We start from the raw sequence: 21,078 nt of genomic DNA on the forward strand, positions 1-21,078 counted from the left end.
ACTATAGGACATAAGAAGCTGGTCAATTAAAGTTCAACACTAATTTGCCACCTGATTAGAGTCAATGGAATTCAAGAGGGACCATTGGGATTCAGGCTGTTTGTGGTGACATAATGATTCTAGGCTGGTGACGTACTTAACTCCACCCCCCTGGTTTGCCCTGCTCTTCTGCAGAAACTGCTCAAGCACATGCTTTGATCCCCTCCAGTCTGACGGGCATTGTAAGAGGAGAGCTGGGTTAGTCTGTGGCAGTGTTTCTCAACCTTGGCAACTTTAAGATGTGTGGAGTTCAACTCCCCCAATGCCACAGCCAGCCATGCTGGATTGCCAAAAGTTGAGAAGCGCTGGTCTGCAGTAACACAGAAACCGGGAGAGTCTATAGGTAGTCCTCCAGTTACAGCCATAATGTAGCCTTTCCATTGTGGTCAGAAGTCATGATGATTGTAAAACGGGCCCATCATGTGATTGGTGTGATTTTAGGACCTTTCTTGAGGGGGTCATTAAGTGAATGCTGTAGTCATTAAGCAGGACAATGGTTTGCTGAGATTGTGGTTTTGCTGAAAACAGAGTGGTGCAGTGGCCTGGAGGTATTACTCTCACCTTGCAATCAGGAGGCTGTGATTTCGATCCTGGGTAGAGACAGATATTTCTCACTCTGGGCACAATGAGAATATATCTGCTGAACTAAGGTCCACATTGGCAACAGGAAGGGCATCCGGCCAGTAAACACCCAGCTCCATTCAGTTGCCCAGACTCCACCCCACAAGGGATTATGGGGTCGTTAAAAAAAGGAGTGGGGTTTTGTTGAAAATCAGAAATAAATGCCAGTTTATGGCCATGTGACTGCAGAATGCTCGAAATGGCCATAAATGCAGCTGTATGGCCAAGCGCCTTAAGTTCAGGGGGTGAGAAGCAGAACCATTGGAGCTTCAAATCGAGGTCATGGGTAGCCTGTTGCAACTTCAAATGGTTGCTAAGCAGGTAACTTACCTGTAGTGGCGGGATTCTTTTCTGGCTAACAAATTTAATACATTTGCTGTCACGTACCCACCTTTAATAAACTTTGTTAGTTGGAAAAGTTGCCACCAGATGCCTTCTGATTTCCCCTCCACCCTGCTTGAAAAGCATCCTTAAAGAACATAGAACAAAAGGCAAAGGTTATGTGTGAGCGAGATTGAGAGAAAAGGAAGGAAACTTAAAACATCAGGCACCAATTCTTCAATATTCCTGAGGTGGGGCAACATGTCAGCAGTTGTTATTTTGAATGGCAAAAGGAAAGTTGGTGCTGTGGCCTGCCAGATTCTGACAGTGGGGAGGTTGGGGAGGAATCTGGGCCAGTCCTGGAGTCTGGGGAAGGCTCTGAGGAGTGCTGTGCGTCAGAGGCAGAGAGGGGGCCAGTGCCGTATGCCAGTTATCAGCTGCCTTCGGAGTCAGACATCAGTGAGGCAGATGAACAGCTGGAACCTGTTCCCAGTGTGCGCATGTGCAGAGCTGCCAGACGAAGGGAACAGCTAAAGAACAGGGGTCGACTTGGGAGTAAAGGCCACAGGTGGATGGTGAATGGCCCCTCCCATCAGGAAAAAAAGACGAGCGAAAGGGGAGTGGAGTTTGCACTATCATCCCCCTGCCATGCCCACCAAGCCACACTCATAGAACCGGTAGTTAAAAAAAATTGAATCCCACCCCTGGCTCAGATCCAATCAAGCGCCTGGCTGAAAGTGTGAGTAATAATAATCGTGTAGCCATGGAAAGAGAGCATTCATGGAATGATTTTTCCAGAATTTACCGCTAAGGTTTCTCTCCTTCCTAAATCTCAGTAAAAAACAGAAAACCACCCAGAATTGGATAGCATCTTTTGAGGGGAAACCAGCTCTTAAAGGGCGTGGCATGACAAAACTACGAAGCCCTTATCCGCGGAGACATAAGCGTGTCGCTAAAGCTGCGACGTCATCACCGCGCGTCATCACCGCCGCGACAACAGCGCGGCAACAGAAGGGCGCTTTAAAACGGCGCCACGGCAGAAAGCCAATTTCAATTAAGGTAAGGGTTAGGATTAGGTTTAGGGGTTTGTTTTAGGGTTAGGTTTAGGGTTAGGTTTAGGGTTAGGTTTAGGGTTAGGTTTAGGGTTAGGTTTAGGGTTAGGTTTAGGGTTAGGTTTAGGGTTAGGTTTAGGGTTAGGGTTAGGGTTAGGGTTAGGGTTAGGGTTAGGGTTAGGGTTAGGGTTAGGGTTAGGTTTAGGGTTAGGTTTAGGGTTAGGTTTAGTTTTAGGTTTAGGGTTAGGGTTAGGGTTAGGGTTAGGGTTAGGGTTAGGTTTAGGGTTAGGTTTAGGGTTAGGTTTAGGGTTAGGTTTAGGGTACTGAGTGCTTGGGAATGCGCGGATTTGCCCTCCGCGATTATGTCATCGCGGTAGGGTCGCATTTTTCCTTAGCACTTCGAACGGCGCGAATTAGTCTTCGCACTTATGTCTCCGCGGATAAGGGCTTCGCAGATAAGGGCAGGATGCCTTGTTCAGTGTGCAGGTTTCATCTGCCAAGCATCAATCACCCAGTCCTGGGGATAGAATGACTGCGGCAGAGCTTGGGAAGCCAGCTACTGAAAGATATATTGGCTACATTCAACACATCTCCCAAAGCCTTATTATCAGCTGTGTTTGATTTGGGCTTAGTCAGTGCAATAGATGAGCCAAGCCACTCACAGCTTAGCTATTTAGGATGAAGCAAGACATGGCTTAACAGAAGGGTTCAAACCTAGGCAACAGGCTTAATGAGATTTGTAGTCCTTCGCAGCGATAACGCCTGTTAATTGGTCTGGTTCCCTTTCCAAAGTAGCTATGTTTACAGATATATTTAGCCAGCCACCAGTCTGGGATTTCTCACAAGGTTCTTGTGATGCCTCTGATTTTTGCCCTGGCAGACACCTAGAAGGAGACACAGCACGTCAGCAACATTTCCCACGAGGTGGCCTCTGAGCCTTTTGCAAAAACACGCGAGAGATCCTTAGTCCCAGCCAATAATGTGAAATATGTCACCGGTGCTCTCCCCAAGAGGAACTCCTGATTCCAGAATAGCAATAGCAATTGCACTTAAGACGTATTCTGCCCCATCGTGCTTTACAACCCCTTCTGAGCAGTTTACAGAGTCAGCCTTATTGCCCCCAACAATCTGGGTCCTCATTTTACCCACCTCGGGAGGATGGAAGGCTGAGTCAACCTTGAGTTGGTCAGGATTGAACTCCGGGCAGTGGGCAGAATTTGCCTGCAATGTGTCATTCTAACCACTGTCCTCTACAGCTAATCAGCAGTAGTACTTGCTTACATACCACTTCACAGTGCTTTACAGCCCTCTCTAAGCAGTTTACAGAGTCAGCCTCTTGCCCCCAACATTTTGGGTCCTCATTTGACCCACCTCAGAAGGATGGAAGGTGGAGTCAACCTTGAGCTGGTCAGGATCAAACTCCAGACTAAGGAGTTCCCCGCCATCCACAATCAGAGCTGAAGAAGCTTCTTGGATGAGAAGCAAAACCTCTTCAAAGAAAAACCAGAAAGTCCAGTTGCCTCTTGAGAAAAAAAAGCACCTTTGGGACAACCATGTCCAGGATGACGGGGAATCTCCAAGTTGTGGGAGCTTCATCAGTGGAGGTTTTCAAGAAGAGATTGGGCTGCCGTTGGTCAGAAATGGTGTAGGGTCTCCTGCTTGAGCAGGGGGGTTGGACTAGATGACCTAAATGGTCCCTTCCAATTCTGTTAATCTGTAGGCATCTTACAGAGTCTTCTCCGACACCAAAGTTGCAATATTGCATTCTAACCACTGTCCCACCATTGCTCTTGTATTGAATATTTCAGCAAAATAGCTGGTGGACGTCAACTCAACCTATAGCGAGAAATTTGCCCACCCCGCCTGCCTTGTTGGCAGTCAGCTGTTGCTGTCCATCAGCATGGTAGGATTAAGGCCCAAAGGGTCAGGATTAAGAGGGATGCTATAAATCTTTTTACACAAGGATGAGGCTAATCATCTTGCTAACAGAGTACTCACTAGCTACTTAAGCCAAAGGCAGCTGCAAGGTGGTAGTATGAACTTGAAGCACTTGAAGCTCAGGTGGAATTCGGTTGTCTCAAGTAACTGCAGTCTTATAATGCGGATAATCCTTCTCACACAAATGTTCAATTTTTATCAACCCGAATAGAGTTGGAAGGGACCTTGGAGGCCTTCTAGTCCAACCCCCTGCTCAAGCAGGAGATCCTATACCATTTCAGACAAGTGGCTGTCCAGTCTCTCCTTAAAAACCTCCAGTGATGAAGCTCCCACAGGTTGTGACAGCAAACTGTTCCACTGATTTTCCTCACCATTCCCCTTAGTTCCAGCTTGCTTGTCTCCTTGTTTAGTTTCCATCAGGGGTGAAATCCTACCAGTTTGGGCCGGTTCGCCGAAGCAGTAGTAAAAAATGCCGTGGCATGACAAAACCGCGGTCCACTAAAGCGCGTCCGATTAAAGCGCGTCACTGATGTCATCAGCAGCGTGACAACAGCGACCGCGGAGAAAAAAGGGCGCTTTAAAAAGCGCTTTGAAAGCAAGCTGATTCAAGTTAAGGTAAGGGTTAGGTTAAGGGTTAGGGTTAGGTTTAGCGTTAGGTTAAGGGTTAGGATTAGGGTTAGGTTTAGGGTTAGGTTTAGGGTTAGGTTTAGGGTTAGGTTTCGGGGGGTTAGGTTTAGGTTTAGGGGTTAATTTTAGCTTTAGCGCTCACAGCATGCTTTTTTCGTCGCGCTGTGATGACATCAGGTACACGGTTTCGTCGAGCGCGCTTTAGTCGAACGCGGGTTTTTTTTTTTTTTTCTACTTACAAGCTTTTATTTAGCGACTGTTTGAAGTTACAACCGTACCGGGAAAAAAAGTGAATTAATGGCCATTTTTTCACCTACAATTATTGCAGCATCCCCGATACAAATCTTTTTATTTCCATTTCATTCTATACAATCACATGTTTACTGTGTAACCGAGGCATATAACATTGAGTAATAAACACAGCCCTCACTTTTATAGAGAATGCCCCCTACAATACAAACCCAATATACCGCCTTAGCCCACCATACACCCTCTTTCATCCCCCTCCAACTTTCATTCTTCCTTCTCTCGAACGCGGTTTTGTGGTGGAACCAAAAATGCTACCGTTCGTCTGAACTGGTAGTAAAAAAATGCTTTACAAAAGTTTTTTTAAAAAAAGTTCCGATGATCGCGGGGCATAGCTGATTGTCACAGCGGATCGTCTTAAACTTTTTTTTAGTAACAAAAAAAGTTCCAAGGATCAGCTGTGACAATCAGCTGTGACAATCAGCTGTGCCTCGCGATTTATATTAGCTAGAAAACAGAAAATCCTGCGAAGACGAAACACGCGCGCAAAACAAACTAGTAGCAGACTTCAGAGCATTTCACTCCTGGTTTCCCTCCATTGTTTCTTGAGATAACCTTTCCTGGTTGCTTCCTAGCTCTTCCGCCATACTTCCAAATCCATAAAGGGAGCTTTGTTGGTTGGGTGAGGATGCTGTTACAGCAGCTGTAGAGTTGCTTTTCCAACCTTAGTGCTCTGTGAAGTAGGGATATTTCAACTATTGTAGTTCTCTGCAAGTGGAAGATTTGGACATCAGGTAGAATTGCTCAAGGATGTCTACTAGAAACCATTATGATGCCACGTGCAGCCACTGCTTAGGTAATGATATCACAATGTGCATGACATCACTTCTCCTTACAGATGTCCTTGGCCAAAGCCCAGACATCTGGAAAGGATTAGACGAGGTGAAGCTGGTTCAGGCAGTTTGACCCAGGTTGCATCACCAATGTGTTGAGTTATGACCCTTGACATCCTCAGGTACAGTGGCTATGCCAATTGAGGATAATCTTAATTGCCCAGAATCATGTATTTGAATTAGGCAGCTATATGAATGAATGATCTGGTGGGGAGTAGGTGGGCACATCTAGAGATAGGATTCTTATTCTAATCCCTATCCACCCATTAGGAGCAAAGAAATGGGACAGCTGGCTGGTTACAAGATTGGCCTCTCATTTAAACTCCTTGGAAAAAGATGATAGAATAGAATAACAAGAGTTGGAAGGGACCTTGGAGCAGTGGTGAAATTCAGTTTTTTTTTACTACCAGTTCTGTGGGCGTGGCTTGGTGGGCATGGCAGGGGAAGGATACTGCAAAATCTCCATTCCCTCCCCAATCCTGGGGGAAGGGTATGGCAAAATCTCTATTCCTAGTCCACTCTGGGGCCAGCTGGTTCTCCGAACGACTCAAAATTTTCACTACCAGTTCTCCAGAACCTGTCAGAACCTGCTGAATTTCACCCCTGTCTTGGAGGTCTTCTAGTCCAACTCCCTTCTCAAACAGGATACCAACCTATACCATTTCAGACAAATGGCTGTCCAGTCTCTTCTTAAAAACCTTCAGTGATGGAGCACCCACAACTTCTGAAGGCAACTTCTGTTCCACTGGTTAATTGTCTTCATTGGTAGGAAGTTTCTCCTTAATTTCCGGTTGCTTCTCTCTTTGATCAGTTTCCATCCATTGCTTCTTGCCTTGCCTTTTGGTGCTTTGGAAAAATAAGTTGACAACCTATTCTTTGTGGCAGCCCCTCAAATATTGGAAGAACTAGATGGTGTGACAAAGATGGTTTTATGGGAACATCATACCTCTACAGAACAGAGGCAGGGGGAGATGATATGCATTTAACAATAACAGAGTTGGAAGGGACCTTCGGCGTCATCTAGTCCAACCCCCTGCTCATGCAAGAGACCTATACTAGGGATTCAAACCGCTGAACTGCCGACCTTTCTGACTGACAAGCTCAGTGTCTTAGCCACTGAGCCACCTAGCCAGGCACTTAACCTTAAAGTTAAGTTAACATTTAACCAATGCTGAGACTTGGGAAACCTTCGCGCCTTATAGAGTTGTGTTGTGCCTGTGTGCCCCAGGAGGCTCTGGTGTGGGTTTCACAATGAGCGTGGAGGAAAGTTCAGCTTCCATACTTCAGGGGTTCAGAACATGAATTTGAACCCAGCGATCCAAGCCAGACTATATAAAGTCAGGACAACGGATCAGGAATGACTCTCTCCTTTCAAGAAATTCTCTTTGCGGAGTGTTGGCTTCTCAGGGATGATGACTCATCCTTTGAGTCTCTCCTTGCTCAATCTGGCCATCAGGAACACCATAAATCATCCCAAAGACCTTTTCCCAAGCCCTGCAAGACAACCTGAGCAATTTCAGTTCTTTAGTCCTTCCACAGAGTGTCTCTGCCTCTCTTGAATTCTCTGGCACAGCAAAGTGATTTCTTTCCAGGAACAAGGTGTCCTCCTTTTGATCGTCTCTCTCTCTCTCTCTCTCTCTGTAACATTCCACTGCTGTGAAGCCCTCCAGGCAACAGAAGGTCTTTCTAAATATACAACTCTGTTGTCGCATCCCTCAAACTTCCAGAATGCCCGAGAAGCTTTCAGCAAACTGGGCCCAGGTTTCCTATACGCTTAGCCTAGCGGTGTCTAAACCAGAGAACAGAACTCAACACTGGCCACGTTCTGCAGGTATACACATTGGCAAAAAAAAGCAGAACCCTCACTCTGTCAAGGACCTTGGAGGACTAATGATCTAAGTCCCAGAGCTCCCTGTAACAGCATTGCCAAAAAAGGCATTAAGAGTTGTCAATCTAATCTTGTGAAGCTTCTTCTTGGTAATATTGTACTGCTAATCAGAGCATACAAAACCTTTGCTAGATGAATACACCTCATCTGTCTGGAACCCACACTGCATATCGGACAGTAATACAATCGAGAGAGTCCAGACATATTTCACAATATTCCGTTCTGCTCACAACAGAATCCCTTATGCCACCAGGCTTGAAATTTTGAGCTTAGACAACTTAAAACTACATTGCCCTCGGTCTGACCTAAATGTAGTACATAAAATTATCTGCTACAACGTCCAACTGTCAACGACTACTTCAGCTTCAACCACAACAACACACAAGCACACAATAGATACAAACTCAAGGTAAACCGCTCCAAACTCGATTGCAGAAAATGCGACTTCAGCAACAGAGTGGTCAACACCTGGAATGCTCAACTGACTCTGTGGTTTCATCCACAACCCTCAAAACTTTAACCTTAAACTGTCTACTCTGGACCTCACCCCATTCCTAAGAGATCTGTGCATAAGTGCACCAGTGTGCCTACCGTCCCTGTCCTAATGTTCCCTTTTATTTGTATCCATTTCATGTATTCAAAATCTAATACATGCTTGACGAAATAAATTTAAAAAAATACAATAAAAATTATGTGCAAGGGTGAACTGGCAGCTGTACAAGCAGCCAGATTCTTGCTATTCTCCTGGGTGTGTTCCAGACATTGTCGCATTCAGAGCCAAGCTGGGATTTAAATGCGGAAAGGACGGAAACTCCCACTGTGTTTCAAAGTCAGCAAGGGAGAGATGCCTGCCTCGAGTTCCATCATATCTTACGAGGCTGGCCTTTTCCTCTGGCAAAAGGGAGAAATCTTTTCCTATCGTGTCACCAGGCTGAATTTCAGGGGAGGGGCGTATAGTGAGGGGAACCCAATTCAATTGTTCACCCTTGTCTCAAGTTCAGACTGTCAAAGAACAAAAAGTTCAGAGAAGAGCAACTAAGAGGATCAAAACCCCGGAGACTAAAACATATGAAGAACGGCTGCAGGATTTGGGTTTGGCTGGTTTAAAGAAAAGAAGGACTAGGGGTGACATGAAAGCAGCATTCCAATATTTGAGGGACTGCCGCAAAGAAGAGGGAGTCAAACTATTCTCCAAAGCACCAGAAGGGCAGGACAAGAAGCAATGGTGGAGACTAATCACGGAGAGAAGCAGCCTGGAATTAAGGAGAAACTTCCTAACAGCAAGGACAATTAATCAGTGGAACAGTTTGCGTCCAGAAATTTTGGGCACTCCATCACTGCAGGTTTTTAAGAAAAGTCTAGACAGAACTTGAAATATTATAGGTTCTCCTGCTTGAGCAAAGGGCTGGACTAGAAGCATTAGCAATAGCAATAGCACTTAGACTTATATACCGCTTCACAGTGCTTTTCCAGCCCTCTCTAAGCAATTTACAGAGTCAGCCTCTTGCCCCCAGCAATCTGGCTCCTCATTTTACCCACCTCTGAAAGATGGAAGGCTGAGTCAATCTTGAGCCGGAGAGATTTGAACTGCTGAACTGCAGCTAGCAATCGGCTGAAGTAGCCTGCAGTACTGCACTCTAACCACTGCACCACCTCAACCCCCCCCCCAAGGCCCTTCCAGCTTGCTCACTCACTGACTCACTCACTCATTCAATAAGGTGATGAAACCTTTCATGTCACACAATATTCCTCAACTGTGGCAACTTTAAAAGGGATAGACTCCAGCTCCCAGAATTCCCCCTACCAGCAGGCATCCAGACTGGCTGGGGAATTCTGGGAGCTGAAGTCCAAATTGGCTGGGGAATTCTGAGAGTTGAATTCCACCCATTTTAAAGTTGCCAAGTTTGAAAAACACTGGTCTATATCTGAACATTTTCCCACAGACCAATTCCACACAGGCAATGGGTACAGAGGTGCTATTCCACCAGTTCTGACAGGTTCTGGAAAACTGGTAGCGGAGTAGTTCAGAGAATGGGCAAATAGGCTGGCCCCGCCCCTGCTGCCTCCCAGCCTCCCAGCTGATCTTCTTTTGTTGCCCTGAACAGGAGAACAGAGCTGGAAAGCAGGTTAGTGGCGTGGGGAGGGAATGGGGATTTCTCAGTAACCTTTCCCTGGACTGGGGAGGGAATGGGGATTTTCAGTAACCTTTCCCTGGACTGGGGAGGGAATGGGGATTTTGCAGTATCCTTCCCCTACCACACCCACAAAGCCACGCACACAAAGCCACGCCACACCCACAAAGTCACACCCACAGAACCGGCAGTAAAAAAATGGAATCCCACCACTTGGGTATCTTAGGCAGAAATGTTTTCCTCGACATTGTAGTATTTTAGGTGAAAGGCAGACATTTTCTGCATCAATTTCAGGGATTAGTCCACTGGGTATATTTCTCTTCTGATCAAGCCAGCCTTGGATGTTTCGGTTGCTGACATTCTGAGAAAATATGTTGCCTTTATCATTGTGCCAAGACCTTTGTTCTCGCCACACCACAAAAATGTGGTTGAAGGGGATGAGAAAGCAAAACTGAGCTGATAGGAAGGATAACCTGGTCCCCACTGATGTGTGAAAGTAGAGAAGGAGAGCTTGTCATGCCTTAATTGGACAAGGAAAAGAGGAGATATTTTGTATAACCTTGTATATGCTGCCCTGGGAGGATATTTGGAAGCATGGAACAGAAATCCTGAATGTATGTAGAAGAGTAAGGAAGGAGTAGGTAATTAAAAGAGTAAGGGTAAAAGTAAAGTAACAGGGAGGGTAAAGAAGCATGGAAAAGAGTAAGGAAGGAGTAGGGTTCGTAAAAAGTAGGTAAGAGAAAATGTAAATAAGAATAAGGAAGTAGTAAGTAAAAGAGTTCAGGGTGGCCCAGTGGCTAAGATGCTGAACTTGTCGATCAGAAGGTCGGCAGTTCAGTAGTTTGAATCCCTAGCACCGTGTAAGGGAGTGAACTTGTGTGACTTGTCCCAGCTTCTGCCAACCTAGCAGTTTGAAAAAATGTAAAAATGCAAGTAGAAAAATAGGGACCACCTTTGGTGGGAAGGTAACAGCGTTCCGTGCGCCTTTGGTGTTTAGTCATGCCGTCCATGACCACGGCTTTGAAATGGAGATGAGCACCACCCCTTAGACTCGGGAACAACTAGCACATATGGGGCCAGACAAGAATAATGGATGGAAATTGACCAAGGAAAGATTCAACCTAGAAATTTGGATTTTTTTTTTTGACAGTGAGAGCAATCAACCCATGGAACAGAAATTGCTTTCAGAAGTTGTGGGAGCTTCATCACTGAAAGCTTTCAAGAAGAGACTGGACTGCTATCTGTCAGAGATGGAGTGGGGTCTCCTGCTTGGGCAGGGGGTTGGACTAGATGACCTACAAAGTCCCTTCCAACTCTGTTAATCTAAGATGCATCTAGAGGGCTTAAGAGAAGAAGCCCATGCTTTGTCTCCTCTTATTTTTCAGGGTTCCATGCCTGTCCTGATCTGATGGCAAGTTGGCTTCCCACGTTGCTGCTTCTGCGAGACTACAAGATCCCTTCTTTATTCACTATGTACAGGTAAAGCTCTTCTTCCAGGTCATGATCGGTTGCAATCTGCAGAAGAAACTCATACCTTGGTCCTCCATGGGAGAAATAAGGGGCAAATTTCTTCTTTGCTTAAGCAGCAACCAGTAGTCAGGGTATAGGGTTCATCTATGAGAAGGGTGTCCAATCCTGGCACCTTTAAGACTTGTGGACTTCAACTCCCAGATACCCCCTTCCCAGCTGGAATTCTGGGCGTCAAAGTCCACAGGCTGGACATTCCTGATCTAAGAGATGTCATCTCAGACTGCCATGGAATCTCTGGGGTATATGTCTTAATTTGATCCCTGGTTGTGGTTGTTTGATCCCACCAGAGGTTGATCCTGGACCTTCTGCATGATAATGATGTTCTGACATCCAACAAGTAGATACAAATAGAAGTAAAGGTTTAAGAGAGGAATGTGGGAGGCAAGCCAAGGAAAAAGCATAGCAATTAAATTATTGAAGTGGACAAGAGATGATGGATAGATGATCTCTCCTTTTTGTTGTTGTTCTGATTTGCTTTTCCTTCTCTCTCCCTCCCTCCCTCCCTCCCTCTCTCTTTTTAGGTAGGTGACATGATTAGAAGTTAGATAGGATAGATTGGTTGGTTTGGTTTGGTTTATTAGATTTATATGCCGCCCAAGGACTCAGGGCGGTGTACAACATTAAAAGAAACACATAATACAAAAGTTAAAAAAAATTAAATAGAATATCCCAAACCCAATTAAAATTGACAATGACATTTTTTTTTAAAAAAAAATCAAATTAAAATTAACAGTGATCAATAATTTATTTTGTTTTGTTCAGGCCAGGCTGGCTTGCTGGAAAAGCCAACTTTTTAGGGTGTGTCGGAAGGACCGGAGGTCGGGGATTATACGAAGCTCCGGGGGCAGCTCATTCCAGAGGGAAGGCGCTCCCACAGAGAAGGCTCTCCCCCTGGGGGTCACTAGCCGACACTGTCTGGCCGACAGCATCCTGAGGAGGCCAACTCTGTGGGATCGCACTGGACGATGGGAGGCTACCGGTGGCAGTAGGTGGTCTCGCAGGAGAAGAAAAAAAGAAAAGAAAAAAGAAAAAAGTCTTTTAATAAAGGGTGACATGATTAGAAGCTAGAATAAGTGAGAAATAAGAGAAGGGGGAATACTAATAAGTAATAATAATTATAATATAATACATTATACTTTTATATAATAAAATGGAAGTAATGGCAAAAGAAAACATGGAATAATTGAGTAATGATAGATTGCAACTTATTATAAATGTGTATTAATATTAGAAGTAAGTCAGTTGAATGAATGTAATAGTTATGATTACCTTTATTAGTTGTATTGGTATTAGAACGTATGACATCCAGGTGGCACACTGTTCACGCATTGATTTGACATATTTATAAAAAAATGAATACATTTTAAAACTTGGAAAAAAAAGATAAGGATGTTCTGGTTGCAGGATTGTGGCCAGAAGAACAACAGTGACTGTAGAGCAGGGGTGTCAAACTTGATTTCATTGAGGGACGCATCAGCGTTGTGTTTGACCTCAGGGGGCCAGGGTGGGTGTGGCCAGCTGAACACCACTCATGTTGGGGAGTCTCTGGCGGCCCGAGGACTCTGTCAGCTCTGTTTTCGGTTATGACGGCTTCATGCAACCCACTGCCAGCAAAAACGGAGCTTGGGAGAGCCACCCGCGGCCCTTCTGACCTCTATTTTTGCTGGCAGAGGCACTGTGGGTTGGTCCTGCGCTGTTTCCAGGGTGTCCCTGTGGGCCAGATCTAAGCACCTCACAGGCTGGATCCAGGACATGGGCCTTAAGTTCTGACACCCTTGCTGTAGAGTAATAACTAATGAAGAAACAACCAATAGTGACCTTGTGCTATAAGCAGGGGTGGGCTGCTACGGGTTTGCCCAGGTTTGGGAGAACCCGTAGCTAACATTATGGCAGTTCAGAGAACCTCCAAATCCCACCCCTGGCTGGCCCTGCCCACCCCACCCCTCCCACCCTGCCCCGTCCCTCCCAGGAGTCTCCACGCAGCCCATTTTGGATGCAAGGTAAGTGCAGGGCCCGCATGAAGGCTCGGGGGGCCAGTTTTCGCCCTCCCAGAGGTTTTAGGAAATGCCTCATGGAGAAGGCCAACTAGGCCACGCCCACCCAGCAACCGGGCAGAGAACCAGTTGCTGGAATTTTTGAAGCTGACCATTGGCTATAAGGCCACACGCTAATTTCAAGTAGAACTGGAGCAATTTTTGTTGGCTAGGCGGATAACTAATCCTTCTCTTGTCTTCCTTCTTTTAGTGAACAGGAGCTGAAACATTCCCTCCGAATCCTGATGGAGCTGGAGACTCAGATCATAAGCTGCGGGGCGAACCCCTTCGCCTCCCTCAAACTGGAACAGGCCCATTCAAACCCTAATAAGTCACCTGTCTACGCCAACTCCCACTACCTCACCTTCCATGGTCTAGGTGGTCCTTCCGAAGAACATGACATTGGAGAACTAGAGGGAGAAGAGGAAGGAAGACCTCAGCAAGTTTAGAACTATACAACCTAGCTAGTGGTGGTTCCCTTCATATCTCTGTTTGTCACACAACCAACTAAGATCTCAGGAATGCAAGTATCAGGGCGATGGTGAAAGCTGCCTTTTCTGCTTGCAGCTAAAGATCCAAGGCTATTATTAGCAGCTGTCTAGTCTAGTCCTATCAGTTTGTAGACAAAGCACGTTGACTCTCATTATCTTCTCTGAAAACGTCTCCCAATTTAGAATATGTAAACCAACTAACTTGAGACCTTCCAGATGTGTTGATGCTAGATTTTCCAAAATTCCCAGCCACAGGCAATGCCAGCTTGGAGTTCTGGGAGCTGTTATACCAGGTGTGAAATCCAGCAGGTTCTGACGGGTTCTGGAGAACCAGTCGCAGAAAGTTTGAGTAGTTCGGAGAACCGGTAGCGGAAATTTTGAGTAGTTCAGAGAATTGGCCAATGCCACCTCTGGCTGGTCCCAGAGTGGGGTGGGAATGGAGATTTTTCAGTATCCTTCCCCTACCCTGCCCATCAAGCCACACACATCAAGCTACACCACACACCCCAAGTCATGCCCACAGAACCGGTAGTAAAAAAAAATGCATTTCACTACTGTGTTATACCCAACATAGTTGGAAGACTCCAGATTGGAGATGAGCGCCACTTTGGTGTAATGGTTAAAGACATGGATTAGAACCCAAGGGACTGAATTCCAGTCCTATTTTAGGCATGACAGTCAGAATAAGAGAGTTGGAGGGGACCTTAGATGTCTTCTAGTCCAACCCCCTGCTCAAGCAGAAGATCCTATGCCATTAGACAATGGCTGTCCAGTCTCTTCTTGAAATCTCCAGTAATGGACACCCACAACCTCTGGAAGCAAGTTGCTCCACTGGTTTATTGTTCTCTCTTCCAGGAGATTTCAACTTAGTTCTAGGTTGGCTCTCTAGTTGATAGGTTTCCATCCATTACTTCTTGTCCTGCCCTCAGGTGTATTGGAGAATAGTTTGACACGCCCCGCCCTCATTGTGGTAACCCCTCTAAGTCAACATTTTGGGCCAGGTTGTTCTATCAACCCCTAGAAAAGATTGAATGGCAAACCTGGGCAATGTAAAAATTTAATAAAATAAAAAAGCACATCTGAAAATGGTTAATTTTGTTATTCCTGCTCAAAGTCTTCTGTTTAAGTGGGTAGCCATATGAATCAACATATGAGATAGTTTCATTCACTGGTATCCTGTCCATCTTTGTTTGGGGACACAACTGCTTGTTGTTCTCCCTCTGCCTCCAAAATGGCAAACTAAGCATCTGACTACATACTCCACATTTCATTTTCTGTGAATGCCTACAGGACCTACAAAGGAGGTGGGACAGAGGTGAAATTCAGCAGGTTCTGACCAGTTCTGGAGAACCAGTAGGGGAAATGTTGAGTAGTTTGGAGAACTGGCAACTACCACCTCTGGCTGGCCCCGCCCCATCTATTCTCTGCCTCCCAATTCCCAGCTGATCGGGAGGAAATGGGGATTTTGCAGTATCTTTCCCATGCCACACCCACCAAGCCATGCCCACAGAACAAGTAGTAAAATTTTTTGAATCCCATCACTGAGGTGGGAAGCAATTTTGTAAAGTTGATGCTAAAGGTCAATGCTACGCTGGACCCACTTCCTACTTAACTAACTAAATTCCCATTTTATTAAATCCTAATTAAAATTATCCTTAGAAGAATGCCTGGAGAGCATATTGGTGCATACACTGGAGCTCACGGATCACTATATCCCTTACTTCCAAATTTTAAACAATAACAACATCGCTAGAGAAGAGATGTTCTTCTCAATAGCTAGCAGAGATAGGCAAACAGTTCTGCAAACTCCAGAGCTTCCTTGCAAAGATCTGACTCAGGAGTCAGCAACCCATGGCTCTGGAGCCGCATGTGGCTCTTTCATCCCTCTGCTGTGGCTCCCTGTCACCCGTCAGTGCCACAATCTTAAGAGGAGCTTCCAGTTGGGAGTGGGGGAAGCATGGCACACCAGGAGAAGGCTCTATGGCAAGGGATGGGTTTTCCAGTCAGCTCTACAGTTGATAGGGTTTTCAGTTAGGACAGGTAGAGGAAAAAAGATGCTGCACTAGGAGGAGACTCTATGGTGGGGGAATCAAAATTCCAGCCAGCAGAGGAAAAAGGACACTGCGCTAGGAGGAGACTCTATGGTGGTGGAACCGGACTTCCAGTCAGCTCCAGAATTGAACAGGGGGCTTCCGGTTAAGACCTTTGTGGCTCTTTGAGTGTTTAAGATTGCTGATCCCTGATTTAAGGATTTACAGATGATGTTCCTCTATCCTTAGCAAAAACATGCTGTACAAAGCTCTTTCTCCAGTCTGTTTTGCCACTGGCCAGCCCTATGTAATCCTGCATTTCAGTGACCACCATGAATCCTTGGTCCAAGTTTCCAGAATGTTAGTTTTGGACTGAATTGCCTTCAAGATTCCAAGTCAAACTGCTGAAGTTATCAAGAACTGGTTGAGTATTTCTCAACCATGGCAACATTTAGATGTATAGACCTCAATGCCTAGCACAGCACAGCACAGCATAACATAGCAATAGAGTAGCATAGCATAGGATAGAATTCTTGGCCAAGTGTGATTAGACACACAAGGAATTTGTCTTCGGTGCATTTAGGGGTTTGCATTTAGATGCAGTTTAGGGGTCACCATTGCATACTATAAAGCAGAGACATCACCCTGCCAACAGAAGTGTGTATAGTCAAGGCTATGGTTTTCCCAGTTGCAATGTATGGCTGTGAAGGTTGGACCATAAGAAAGGCTGAGCACCAAAGAATGGAGGCCTTTGAACTCTGGTGCTGGAGAAAATTCCTGCGAATCCCTTGGACTGCAAGGCCATCCAACTGGTCAGTCCTAGAGATCATCAACCCTGACTGCTCTTTAGAAGGTCAGATCCTGAAGAGGAAACTCAAGTACTTTGGCCACCTAATGAGAAGGAAGGGCTCCTTGGAGAAGAGCCTCATGCGGGGAAAGATTGAGGGCAAACGAAGAAGGGGACGACAGAGAATGAAGTGGCTGGATAGAGTCACCCAAGCAGTAGGCATGAGCTTAAATGGACCCCAGAGGATGGTAGAGGACAGGAAGGCCTGGAGGAATGTTGTCCATGGAGTCGTGCTGGCTCAGACCCAACTTCACGACTAACAACAACAAAATTGCATATCTTCAACTTGCTAAGGTTCAGAAACATTGGAATAATGGATTAGCAGCTAGTCAAGGTCAGAGGTAGGCTATTAATTTTCACCAAGGGGCTGCATGCGAAACTGGGACTGTGGTGGAGGCAGTGATGTGCGGTGAAGTTTATGGCTGGTGAGGCAGTCCTCTCCCCCAGCACCCCACTGATTAAAGCGCTTTCTTTCGCCCGCAGCAGAGCTTTCAAGAGGCAAAAGCCGCCCTGTCTCCCCAGCGCTATGTCCAACATAAAAAGCCCAAAAGCCCTGCTGCTGTGTCTGACATTAAAAAATAGTGCCAGCCCATGCGCCAGCAGAGGTGGGTAAAACACACACACACACACACACATACACACACACACACACACACACACACACAAATTACTTACAATAATACAATTACTTACAAATTACATTAATTTTGAATTCCTCCCCCCCCCTCTGATCAACAATACCTTTTCCAGCTCTTTCACAGAGGATTTCAACTCTGCTCTTGCCTGCCATGATGAAAATGTAAAAATGTAAAAGGAAAAAGGCAAGAGCTGCTGAGGTCAAGCTGGGTTAGTTGCTGCCAGAGTCTCCAATGGATGACTCTGCTTAACTGTTTAAAAAAGCCTCTACAGGAGGAGGCGAGAGAACCACGTGCCTCATCTACATAAGGAATTTTTCGGCTTTTAACCCTTGCTTAACTCTGCTCGAGTGATCATAAAGATAGACTAAATGAGGCACGTGGTTCTCCCTCCTCATGTAGATGGCACTATTTAGAGGCTTTTTTAAACAGTTAAGCACTAAGCAGAGGCATTCCACTGTGACTCTGGCAGCAATTACCTCAGCCTTTTTCCTTTTATTTTTTTTCTTTTTATGATGACAATGGTGAGGCCCTGCCTCCCCTGACTGCACGTCACTGGGTGGAGGGGCATTGCCTTGGGCCAGACAGGCACAGCCAAAGGGCTGGATGTGGCCCCTCACCCATAAAATGCCCAGGTCTGGTCTAGATGTTATAATGAGGCACCAGGACCCCAGGTCAAGATTGCCTGGAACTCCAAATATTCTAGGAAAGCCCACATTCAGAAGCTCCACTTGGCCATGCCATTCCCAGCGGCTGTCAATGATTCCATCTCACATCATCCCATGTACTAAGCCAGGGTTTGGCAACCTTAAACACTCAAAGAGCCACAAAGGTCCTGTTCAGAAGCCCCCTGTTCAATTCTGGAGCCGACCAGAAGTCCATTTCCCCCACCATAGAGTCTCCTCCTTTTTCCTCTACCTGTCCTAACCGAAAGCCCTATCAATTGTGGAGTTGATCTGTGACAGGGAGCCACAGCAGAGGGATGAAAGAGCCACATGCGGCTCCAGAGCCGCAGGTTGCTGATCCCCATACTAAGTGATAATCAGCTCTTTACTCACCATATGCTGAACTTGTACCTTGTGCTAAGCGAGAAGCTAAAGAAAATTACACAGTAACACTACAGAACAATCCCCACCGCTTGTGAGCTCTGAAGATTAATGAGAAGATTGTGACTGCGGCATATGAAGGGAGGAGACATCAGTTGAGCGGTTGTTTGCTAATGCCACGTGCCTTCCACAGGTGTGTCAAAACAATGCAACAATCACAGGACAGCTTTTTGTCAGAAGCAGCCTTTATCACCCCAGTGGAAAAAAGCAAAACAAAAGCAAAACCATACAGCACAATTGCCACACAGATCACAAAATATTTACAGGGTTTTTCTTCCTACTTCTCTCCTTCCAAGGAGAAAATACAAGTTGTTGCTTAGCCAAGTCTTTGCAGAGTAGAGGTTACCAATGGTTGTAAGAACAGTCTCTGATTCTTTTCATATTTGGGTTCTTCAAAACTTGGGTAGAGTTTTGAAAGGATTGAAGATTGACCTCCCCTCCCCAAATCTGCAGGTGAGGGGATTGGGATGGGCTTGGTATTGTAGTATCCACCAGAAGATCAACAGAATAGATATGGACAACCCACAGTGCCTCCAACAGATGTTACAGCAGATGCAGGCTTCGTATCTATTCCAATTTTCTTGCTTTCTTCCTGGATGGACAGTGGAATCCAGAAACATACATGAAAACAACTTCAGACACGCAATTCTTGCTTCTCAGCTGTGGATTAATCAACTGTGCCAATTTTTGTCTGAATGTTTTATTGTTCTGCTTGCCTCTAGAATCCTTCCTTATTTGTGCGGACTGAAGATACAACTTCTCAACTCGCTTACAGGGGAGGGGAGAAGAAGAGAACACAAACCCACCAGCATAAACATAGAATCAATGCTTAAAGCAGGAGAAGGGGAGGCAGGACTATCCCTGCACAACAGTGGAAATAGAAATTGTGCTTGTACAAAGACTAGAAAGGCCATGGAATTGGGGACAGCAGAAGGCCCCTTTCCCAGTAAGGGCAGTTAGTGATAGTGGGAAAGTTGGCCACAAGGCATTATGCTTTGGTCCTACGGATGGACCTGCAGAAGGTAACTTTGCTGTGAAAAGATCTTGGGCCATAGGGAATAGAGGCCATCAGTTGCCATGGGAATAAACCTGATGGTGGTTCAAATTGCCGAAGACTCAAGAGGATGAACCTATAGACCTGCATGGTGTTGGAGAAGTCTCCAAGAGACCGAAGAAAACCCCAAAAATGTAAGACACCTTAGTTGAAGATCTGGCTGTGGGGATCCTCATCCACCTGAGAACTGCTAGTTTAGCAAGGAACGACTTGAGTTCAGGATGCCGAATGATCGGGAGGAATCCTTTCTACATCATTTTGGGACTAGACCCAAAAGTTTCATGTCCAGTTGCATTCTTTTGCCATCTGTGGAAGTTCTTCAGACTGGTGTTTTTTCCCCTGAATGCTCTCTGGAGATGCTAGGCCACGAATGAAAAAGAGGCACTTCCCAGGTCTTCTAAAATACCTACCATGACCCAACTTCCAAAGCAAGAGACAGCTGTACACCTGTACATGTTTGGGCTTTTGACTCCCATCAACTTTAGTCAACAAATTGTTCATTGTAGTCCAAAATATCTGGAAAACGCCGCTTGCGCCTATTCCTGTTCTGAAATAAACACAGCGATATGGCTACTATCGCTTTGCGATCTCTGCTCCCCAAAGAAGCAGAAATGTGTCATTATGCAATCAGATTGAATGGGTTTCAGATCATCACCATCATCATCTTCACCACCACCATCATCATCCTTCTAGCTATTGTCTGTCCACCACAGGACGAAAGTTTCTTTTGCATGTTTCCAACCAACCTGGTCTTGAGCTATCCTTTGCCAGCTGAGCCTGACATACTTACTTGGGTATCAGAAGTTTGATTGCCAAATTCTTTACTTGTTGTAGTTATTGTCAAATAGCAATAGCACTTGGACTTATATACCACTTCACAGTGCTTTACAGCCCTCTCTAAGCAGTTTTTACAGAGTCAGATTATTGCCACCAACAATCTGGGTTTTCATTTTATCAACCCCAGAAGGATGGAAGGTGGAGTCAACCTTGAGTTGGTCAGGATCAAATTCCTGGCAGTGGGCAGAGGCAGCCTGCAATTCTACGGTCATTGCACCACCATGACTCTTAATGGCAACATGCAACTGACCAGCATGTAGAAGGAACATAACTAGGTTTTTGCCTGCTGGAAACAGCAGGAAAGCATTTAGCAAAGTGGCTTACCAGTGTACAATTAGCAAAGAAAGGCAAAAATGCCTTTTCCCTGGGTTTTGCTTTAAATTGGGATGGGGGGGGGGAAATCAAAGGTAAATTGTTGGGGCCCACAAAACGGCCATCCTGAAGAAGTGATGGTTGAGGCTGCCCATCTTCCTTTAACATCCTATTTTTCTTTGACACTTTCCTCTTGCCTGGCAAACCGGTGGCTTCAACCAAGAGGCGGGGGATTTTTCCCAGAAGAGGTCTCACCCTATCTCTTTGGCAACCAGGTGTGAACTTCAGTTGAAGACCTCTGGGTTTCCTCAGAGAACAGGTTTTGCTGGGCTGGTGCAAGAAGCCAGTTTGGGCCGGTTCAGGCAAACAGGATGCTAATTTTGCATCGGCTTCAGCAAACCAGTAATTGGAAGGAGTGGCTGGCCCCGCCCATCCTGCTTCGCCCT

General features: G+C 45.8%; 1 protein-coding gene across 2 annotated transcripts in view; it reads left to right on the top strand.

Moving 5' to 3' along the window:
* Window positions 1-14,897, top strand: part of MSS51 (MSS51 mitochondrial translational activator) — a 32,679-nt gene extending 17,782 nt beyond the window's left edge. For both annotated transcript variants that reach the window (XM_087728931.1, XM_087728932.1), the window contains exons 6-7: window positions 11,143-11,236; window positions 13,532-14,897. In XM_087728931.1, coding sequence (XP_087585057.1) covers window positions 11,143-11,236; window positions 13,532-13,769 — 332 coding nt within the window. In that variant the 3' untranslated portion in view covers window positions 13,770-14,897. The remainder of the gene's footprint in view (window positions 1-11,142; window positions 11,237-13,531) is intronic.
* The last annotated feature ends 6,181 nt before the right edge of the window (window positions 14,898-21,078 follow it).

Source organism: Thamnophis sirtalis, unplaced genomic scaffold (genome assembly GCF_051295495.1).
Source record: "Thamnophis sirtalis isolate CommonGarterSnake01/CBP01778 unplaced genomic scaffold, rThaSir2_p1.2 scaffold_14, whole genome shotgun sequence".
NCBI lineage: Eukaryota > Metazoa > Chordata > Lepidosauria > Squamata > Natricidae > Thamnophis > Thamnophis sirtalis.